A 9,473-nucleotide genomic window follows, 5' to 3' on the forward strand; every position below is an offset into this window, starting at 1 on the left:
AAGAAAACCAATAGTTTTCTTTGATAACAGTTCAAAATTTTTGTTTTACCTGGAAAAAAATGAGTATTTCAGCCATTTTAATGTGAGCTATTATATAATTTTAATAAAATGTTCACCTTTTCCTAATCTCCCAATAACTTGTTTGCAGATCATGTCTATTGGAAAAAAAAAAAAAAAAACCCCTCTACTTGATTCACCTATTAATCTGATAGCATAATTAACTAGAAAGGAAATCCAAAACCAGTATCCTTAATATTGGATAGCTCTTGGATATTCCCTAGGGTACACCTTACACACAAAGCTGGGCCCACATTAATCTAGGGCATAATTATCTGAAAGAAACAGATGTTTTCAAAAGTAAATGAAACCCCATATTTAAAGTATACTTATATATCAGCCCAATGTCAAAGGTGAGATCAATTTGAATGGTTTCCAACGTGATTATGTGACAAATTAATTTCCATTTTTAAAAATGTAGTGAATGAACAACTGATTCCTTCACTTATCAAACGTGGTGATTTGTGTAATTTGTTCCAGTTTTGCAAGAAGTGTTTTAAGGAGCTATTTCTTCCAAATTTCATGTCAAAACACTCTTTTTGTAAGTGCATCCAGCTAAGTTTAAAATAATGCTCATTTAAAATTAGATGCTAGTCTGTGGAACTAAATTGTAACTCTCAACATCTAAAAGCTTCGAGACACTCTGACCAGATAGCACAGGAACTGAAGACCCAAGTGCTACTCACCCTCCCACCCTGTAACTAACTGCCCAAGAAATTATTTTGTGGAACTCAAATGTGCATTCTCCTTTCATGTCAAACAATGTTTGGTTGGTTAAAACCAAGTGAGTTTCATGTAACTGAAATCCTGTGTCAACCAAAAAAAAAGGGAAAGGTAAGATCCCAAGTAGTAAATTACTGATGGTGCTTTATAATCTTTTGGGATTCCCATCCAAAGGCAACAGGGAACTTAAATATGGTACACTTTCAAGCTCCAGACCTTATATATAATTTCTATTGAAATTAGGAATATTAACCTTACTATAGGTCATTTAATATAAATGTATTTGAGAATAATCATGTAAAACTGTATTTTCATAGGTACCTTTAAGGATAGTGTTATGGACAATTATAAATTATGTAAATCCTGGAAGAGTATGGACAATTATAGATTCCAGAATTTGTAAAAACTCTCAGGTTGGTGCCAGCCTTGCTCACACTTAAAGACAACTGGACCCTCAGCATGTATGAGTTAGTGTTCTGTCAATTCTTTAGGTCAGCCAGCAAATGTTTCTCACCCTGACAAGACCCATCAGGCAAATATGAAGTTGGGACGATCACAAAAATTAGGGAACAGTTTTTTAAATGGTTGCATGTACTTAATCACATTTTAAAGTTAAAACTTAAGAATTAAAACCTGAGAACTTTTGACTTCTCCCAGCAACAAAGAGGATGTATACAGCTATTCTTGAACAATCAAATGCCTGCTAATTCAATTGCCTAAAATTCCAGTCATTAGCCAAGCAGTTTTCCAAATTAAGACATCCGGTCTCCTACAATTTTCCACTTAAGCCAGAACACAGAAAAATAGATTTGACCAATCAACTTAAGATTACCCATGAAAATGTGACTTATGGTATATGGATTAGTAGTTGTACAGTGTATTATGAAAAATCTATGCTGCCATCTTCACGTTCCTGATTCAGGTTGTAGAAAATGGGTCACATTTTTTTAAATGTGCATTTAGTATTTTCTTAAATGACTAGAAGCAAAATGTTTGAACACTTCTGAGTGATTTAAAGTAATCTAATAATTCATAAACTCTGAATACTAAAAATAAAAGATGCCATGTATGATACATATTTAGGATCTATATAGTACATAATCACAATTTTGAAAACACACAAAAATTCTCAGTTCATATAATTTATTGCAGTTAGCACACAGTTTAAAAATTCACCAACACACCAATAGTACAAAACTAAACAGCATTATAAGTTATTCCCCCCTCAGGAAAATAAAACATACTATGATTGTCAAAGCTAGATGTCAGTCTAAGTTTTAGAACAAAGGAAGAATGTGAAACTAATAAAAGGAAAAAGCAATCACTCACAATGACCACAAAAAGAAAATCCAAAAGAAAGTCCGTTTTCTCACAGACACTGATTGTCTTCTCTAAATTAATAAAAATTATCTTAACATAAACTGTACTTTAAAAAAACTAGAAACTCTTCAAGTAACTAAAGATAATGCTCCAAGGCCATTTTCACAGCTTTTTTTGTTTGTTTGTTTGCTTTAAATGCCATTACAGCCAAATTAACACACATTTGACCAAATATTTCCAAAACAGTCCAGCAACACACAATGGAGTTTTCCATTCAGTATCTTAAGCACAAAAATAGGCTATGTTTACAGTAGTTAAGGCGATCAAATTTTAAACAAAAGCAATTTAAAAAAAAAAAAAGGGAAAAACAGCAAACGTTTTCCATGCTACTCCCATAGACCTTATTTGTAAGTGCAAGACAGGAAAACAAACACTGTGCAAAATGCTTTTGCCCTGTGTGCTGGTCATTAAAACCACACGTTGGGCTGCAGCCTCTGCTGCCGCGATACACATAGTCTACTAACCCCCTTCCCCGTGTCAATCAAGGCAGTCCAGTCCATTCAGCCTGGGGCTTTTTCAGTCCATAGAATCTTTTCATGAGTTGGGGGTGTGGGGGGGACGGGGTAAGGGATGGAGGGAGGAAGGGAGGGGAAAGGAAGGAGAGAAAAAGAAAGGGGGAAGAAAAAAAAGAGAATGACCTATTGTCAATTTGTGCAGTAGTTACTCTAAAACGCTCAACTGGGTAAATGTGTACGTCTAAACTTGGAGCTGGCCTGGGTTTGTGCAATTAGAAGTTTTGTTATAAATGCACACTGCACATGCAGATCTTTAAGCCATTTGTAAACATTTATATTTTCCTTGTTATGTAGCGAAGTTATCAATTTGCAGCTTAAGTTTTTATTCAGCTTAACAGTTTCAACTTAAAGACAGTGGGAAAGTCAATTTAAATTATATAAAATAAAAATAAAAACAGTGCATTAACGTTCTTCATAACACCAGGGTTGTTTTTTTTTTTTTCCAAATGGTGCTATTTCTCTAAGGAAATTAAATAATTTTAAACTCACTCATTAAAGTTATACAATGCAAACAAAGACAAAAAATATATTGAAACTCATGCATTTCTGTAGCGTTAATATTTACTTTTCAAGACTCAACTAAGAGCATCAACACAACCTGTCAAGTCCTTTGACACCCCCCCCCAGCCCATGTAATCAATTACAGTATACAATAACAGTAATTCACATTTTTCAACACACAGTTCAACACTGCTGAAGCTGCAATATCCTTTTTCATCCCAAGCAAACCTTCACAAAGACAGCGTCCCAGTGATCCCAGTGTACTTTCAGAATTTCTCTCATTGGGAACCGTCAGAAAACCAGAAGTTGCCACAGAAAGTTTTAAGTCAACTGCTTGTTTAAAAATAGATAATCCAGCATTTCAGAAATTTTCCATTTGGGTCTAAAAGCATTCAGGTTTCCAACAGCCAGAAAAGATTCATGCAATTTGAGACATATAAAGAGGCTAATAAAACTGGAGGGAATTTCTACTTTAAAAAAAAGAAAAAGTGGGAAAAAGGAGAGAGCTCAAAAGACACCGCAGTGCTGACAAAACAGACCCTATGAAAGCATTTTGTGATAGGACGATTTGTTTCAAAGGTTCTTATTGGCTTACTTCCCCTACCCCCTGGAAAGAAAGGAAGAAAAAAACACCTCTCTATTCTCCGACTTGCTCTAAAGTTTCTTTAATCAGGATGCTAAATTAGTGAGATTCTCATGCTATTCTAAAGTGCAAAAACAAGTTAATATCCCAACCTTTCAGTTCCAGGAAACGAGACTGCTTTTAGACCGTACCACAACTATATAGAGATCTATTTATATATAGGTATATATATATTATTTATATATATATATATAAAATTATTTCCAGAGTTCTTGAGAGCTATCTTCTAAGGTCCAGTCTCTGACCGCGGGCAGGCTCAGCGCCTCGCTTTTGACCGACAAGGAGTTCACCAACTCACAGTGGAACTTGCGGATGTGCCGGTACAGGTCCCCGGACTGCGTGAACCTGCGCTCGCACCACTTGCAGGCGTGCGGCTTCTCGCGCGTGTGCACCACGGCGTGGCGGCTCAGGTTGTGCGAGTACTGGAAGCTCTTGCCGCACTGCGTGCACGTGTAGGGCTTCTCGCCCGAGTGAGTCCTCTCGTGGCGCTTCAGGGTGTACATGCAGGAGAACGTCTTCCCGCACAGCGAGCAGGTGGGCACGTTGACGTCGGCGGCCGGCTTGCTGCGCAGGCCGTCCTGCTCGCGGAAGTGCGTGCTCAGGTGGATCTGCAGGATGTGCGGGCTGGGGAAGACCTTGTTGCACAGGGGGCACATGAAGATCTGGCCGGCCGGGCTCAGGATGTTGGAGACGTAGGGCAGCAGGCTGCTCTCCATGCCGCCCTCCACCTGGACCCGCTCGCTCTCGGGGGTCATCATCTCGTCGTCGCTGGCTTTGTCCTCCCGCTCCAGCTCCCTCAGGACCGAGTCCTCCCTCAGAGGAGCCAGATGGGCCGGCTCATACTGTACCCTGTTATTAGTGCTCACACTCTCTTTCACAGTGCTATGTTCCATGTCATAGTCATTAGTGCCAACATCACTCTCATCACAGGAAGCCTCTTTCTCCACCTTCACCTGCACCAGGTTGCTTCTCAGCACGTCCTGTGAAGAGAAATAAGAGCTGTTCAGATTTTCAACTCCTGAAAGGCTGGACTTGACAGACAGGTCCAGCACACAGTCAACATCTGCCGAATCCCTCACGGAGGTGACAGACCTCTGGGACAAAGACTCTGTTGAGCTGCAGGGGCTGGCTACTGTTTTTCCAGCTGCTGTGGCGTGTGGCTCTGCCTCTCCGCCAGCCTGGGGGATGCCTGCTGAGTCCGAGGGCAATCGCATCCACATGTTCCCAGGCTCGGCCGCCAAGTCCCTTTTGCTGGGCAAGATGTTCAGTTTTTCATCTTCCCCTTCATCTTCATCACTGGGCAAATCGCCTGCCATGTGGCTGCTGCCATCCGAGAGGCTCTCGACTTTGTCCGAACAACTTGAAGCATCTTCTTCCTTTTTGGTGCTGTCTGCCTCCGTGGTGGCTTTCTCTTTCAGCTTCTTTTTGCAGACTTTGACAATGTCATACATGTGGAGATAACTGGCAGCTGCTAGCACGTCTTCAATGGGCAAGTCTTTGAACTGGAGTTTCCCTTCATACATGAATTCAAGCAGGAGAGCGAAGGCTGGGGCTGTAACAATGTCGCTGTTCAGATGAACAATGTCTCTTTTGTCCAGCTGGTCCTTGTAAAAGAGGTGGAAATACATGCTGCATGAAGCCAGTACAGCTCGGTGCGCTCGGAACTGGGCATCTCCCACCAGAACAGTGCAGTCACAAAGAAAACCCTGATGTCTCTGCTCGCTCAGACACTGCAGCAAATGTCTACTATGGTCTGGAAACTCCATGCTGTCTTCATAACCTGGGAAGAGAGAAATTTCTCATGAGAGTCTGGTTAGGAACAACTTTTCAATGCTCTAGTCCCCACTTAAAAAAAAAAAATCAGCTTGGGCCTCGGAGGTACATGTCCCTGAATTTTAATCAGGCTTATGACCCAAGCACTACCAAATCACACACTCACACACACAAAACCAAGTGTGAGAAGAAAAATGTACGCTTTCGAAACTTTTTACTCCAGCCAAACAGTCTCTGATGTGTCTTGAACTTTTAGTCAAGTTTTAAAAGTCTTCATTTCAATACAGTCTCTTACTGAGAGTAAGAATTTAGGTCTCTTTCAGAAGAAATTTAACTAACTCTAATCATCAAATTATGTCCTACAAAACCTACAAAATAGCTTTATTTTCAAAGGGAACAACTCAAATAATGAACAAAGAAAAGTCGCAAACACATTCTGGAAGATTCAGAAAACTTGTTCAACCATCCTTTTGTATTACTTTTGATACCTGACTGCACTTAGAAAGCGCGATTTAAACACACACATTTGGCTGAATCAAGGGGAAAAAAAAAAAATCAAACCGCATAATTAGTCCAGAAATCAGCAAACAACTTACTTTTAAAGTCAGAGTGTTAAAACAACAAAAGCCCTGTGTATAAAAACAGATGTTAATGCCTTAAGATTTGCAGGTATAGCACACATGTACGAGATCAGAAGGAACTACATGAACAGATGGAAAAGATCATCCTTACTATGAACAAATCCAAATTTTTTTTTATGAATTGAGAAAAGAAATGGTTGTATTTCTTTGTAAAATCTGTACATTTAGAATATTAAAAACCAGAAGGGCTTTATTTAACTCTGAAAATTCTCATCTAAACTTTGATCTGTTGCATAGCAAAATGAGTTCTATATTAAAATTAATACAAACTTTTAAATAAAGGCGTATTACATTTAAATGAAACTCAAAAGCTGTACAGGTTCGACATACCAAAAAAAGCCTTGCTAGTAAAAGAGAAACTATTTTTTTTTTTTTTTACTCTGCCATACCTCAGTCAACCGAAAATACTTTGTTTCAACATAACTTGATATATTCTGTTTTCCCAATAGCCTTTATTCTTGTTGTTGCCCTTATTTTCTGGTGAAAAGGGTAAAATGGAGGAGGGGAGACGCAGATGTACAAAGGGTCAAAATTCAACTGCAAAATTCAACTCCTTAAAAATAAAGAAAGCCCGACTTCCCCTTTCCTATGACTAGAAGCAAGGTTCCACATCACCCAGCTCAAAAAATGCATTTGGGGAACGGATACATATTAATTTAATATTTAAAAATTACTTCCCTGCTGCTTCTACACTTTGTCCAAGATGAACTAAAACTTTCAGCCTAACCCAATACATTCTGCAAGATGCCACTGCTAGAATAAACCAAGATTTACAATACAATCACTTTAAGTGCCCCACAGCTAACATCAATCCTAATCCTTGAGAGGGCTAAAAATAAAGATTGGAGGGCAGCTCACAAGGTAGCCGTGATCAAATTAGGAGGCTGAGAGGACAGAGAGGGACGAAGAAGGAAGCTTATAAACATCTGATCCAGCTGACTGTGGCCATATGGCAGCTGCTGCCCAGATAAAGAGATTAAGAATAGAGGAGTGCGATTACAGCTGTCTGGCCAATTCAGGCAGCTCAAATCTACAAGTTCTAAATTAGTCGCTAACACAAAAACTCCTGCAAATAATTATCGTTATGCTGAAATAAAAGATCTCTTAAGTATATATTTGAGAGAGAAATGAGGAAACCAGTCAAACTATTCTCCTGGGGACAAAAGTTTTTTTTTTTTTTTCCTTTTCTTTTAAAAAAACCCTTCGGTTTCAAAAGCACTACAGCTGTATGTTTCAGTAAGTAGTGCTGCTGAATGTTTTGGAGAATAAAGTTTCACAGTGGAATTAATTACACAACAATCTAGCTTCTTAACTAGAATAATCTTCTCATATAAGTTTGAATGCTGGACTCCAAACAGTTTACTGTTTCTCCCCCCCACCACTCCAAAAGCAAAAGGAATCTAAATAGCAGTGAACAACAACAAAAAAGCATTTTAATCCGAAGTGATCTCAAAAAGAAGTATTTCAAAGCCTTTCTTAACATCTCAAAACTTGAAATATTCTGTAAAGTTCTTTACCGCTCAAACAAAAAGGGATAAAAATTAAAACTAAACAAGCCCAAGACTTTCAATGCCAATAAGATGTTCATTTTATCCTCAATTCCACATTTTACCCCTAAACTGAATTAGAAAAGTAATGTGATTTTTTTTTAAATTAAATAAACAAAACACCAAAACAGAAATATGCTCAATCTAATCTCTTGCTACTCCTACCTTTAGGACACATAAACCTGATTAAGTCTTTTCCTCTGAGTCTCGCTGGCTCCAGGTCTGTTACATCGGTGGAAAAAAAGCAGACTAAGAGAGACAGATGCAAAGTGGAGATGATGTTAGAGAGGAATGAGATACCTTCTCCACCACAGATCCGCACACACTAACTCCCTGTCTGTGTGTTAGAATAAAAGGCTGAGGGATGGCAGGCTGTCAGCTGCTCTGACATCATGTTCAGATGGAAATGCTACCTCCAGCTGTGCTCCTTTTAATGCCATATGCTACTCCTCTACACTCCTGCCACCAGCTTTTTCTTAGGAGAACTTTTCTCTTCTGTTAGTATAAACAAAATACTTCAAAGTCTCCCTTTTTTCCCCCCAAACTTTCTAACAGAAGAAATTGAAAACCTCAGCATATGGAGTTCTACTGTATTTATGGAATAGCAACACTTCTGTCTTAAGTTGGTGGACTGGCTTACATACTGACAGCACACTCTTGCCACGGTGCTATTCAGGAAATCCAGATTCACTTTTATTCAACTCCAACATTTAGTTTCAAAGGCAGCTTAGGGATATTTTTAAACCAACCCATTTGACATCTCCAGTCCCATTTCAACATTATTACGGCACTTTAATTTCTTTTTCTCTGCGGAGAGAATGGTATACATGTCTCAGGATGTTGGAAGACTATTCAGAACTATGACTTCAACCTGGTTCTCGTTATTTCACCCTTACATAACTACTTATCTAAAACTACCTTCTCAGTAAAATTTCTCACACTGCCAGTTAATGCAAATTTCAACTCTCAGTATCAACAAGCTGAAACTGCACTTTCTGAAATCCTGGAAAGTACTTCAATGAGACAAATTAATAAACTGACAACCTGCTACAGCCACCTGAAATGATTGCTGCATCTGGGTATCTGATCCGACTTTCACCTCAGAAAGAGCAGAACTTTGTCTTCCCCTTGATCTGTGTCCCATAACAATCTTTTTTTGGGTCACTCTGTAATGTTCATGATCACAAGAAAACCTTTCAGGGAGAAAGGGGAAAGGGGTGGGGGAACCTAGGTCTAGCAAGTTAGAACTTTTTTAGCTACATGTGCGGGTCTTTTCGAATGGCTGATGAAATTGTAAAGCAACCCGGGCTGGCCCGACCGGTGCCCTGAAAGGGGCTGCGACATCTGTGAATGTCAAATACGTCTGCACAGGCTCCTGTGGGGGTGAGGAACAGAAAAGGCTCTGGGGCCTGAGGCGCCAAGTGTCACAGTCCTAGTGATAACCACTCTGTTCTCATTAGAAAAACCATGGCTAAGAGTTAAAGAGTAACAAAGGCCAAGTTTCTCTCTCCCGTGCTTCTTGCTTTCCCAAAGTCACAAACCCAACTTTCTCTAACTTCGCGATGAATGACATAATTATGAATGCTTATTTCAGGAGGCACTCTTTGGAGATAAAATTCCTCAGCCACACCACCTATTCTGCACAAATGCCCTCGCCTCATTCCCATATATCAGACATTAATCACCCCATTTA

The 9,473-nt window shown here is 39.3% G+C and overlaps 1 protein-coding gene across 1 annotated transcript; it reads right to left on the minus strand.

Annotated features, from left to right (window-relative positions):
- Positions 1 to 1,906: 1,906 nt before the first annotated feature.
- Positions 1,907 to 9,467, minus strand: ZBTB18 (zinc finger and BTB domain containing 18). The gene is made up of 2 exons (XM_010852909.1): positions 7,946 to 9,467; positions 1,907 to 5,599 (listed from the first exon to the last, which is right to left on the minus strand). Exons 1-2 carry the CDS (start codon positions 7,956 to 7,958, stop codon positions 4,017 to 4,019), a joined length of 1,596 nt encoding a protein of 531 aa, XP_010851211.1. The 5' UTR covers positions 7,959 to 9,467; the 3' UTR covers positions 1,907 to 4,016.
- Positions 9,468 to 9,473: the final 6 nt, after the last annotated feature.

The sequence above is a fragment of the Bison bison genome, unplaced genomic scaffold, assembly GCF_000754665.1.
Source record: "Bison bison bison isolate TAMUID 2011002044 unplaced genomic scaffold, Bison_UMD1.0 scf7180017864317, whole genome shotgun sequence".
NCBI lineage: Eukaryota > Metazoa > Chordata > Mammalia > Artiodactyla > Bovidae > Bison > Bison bison.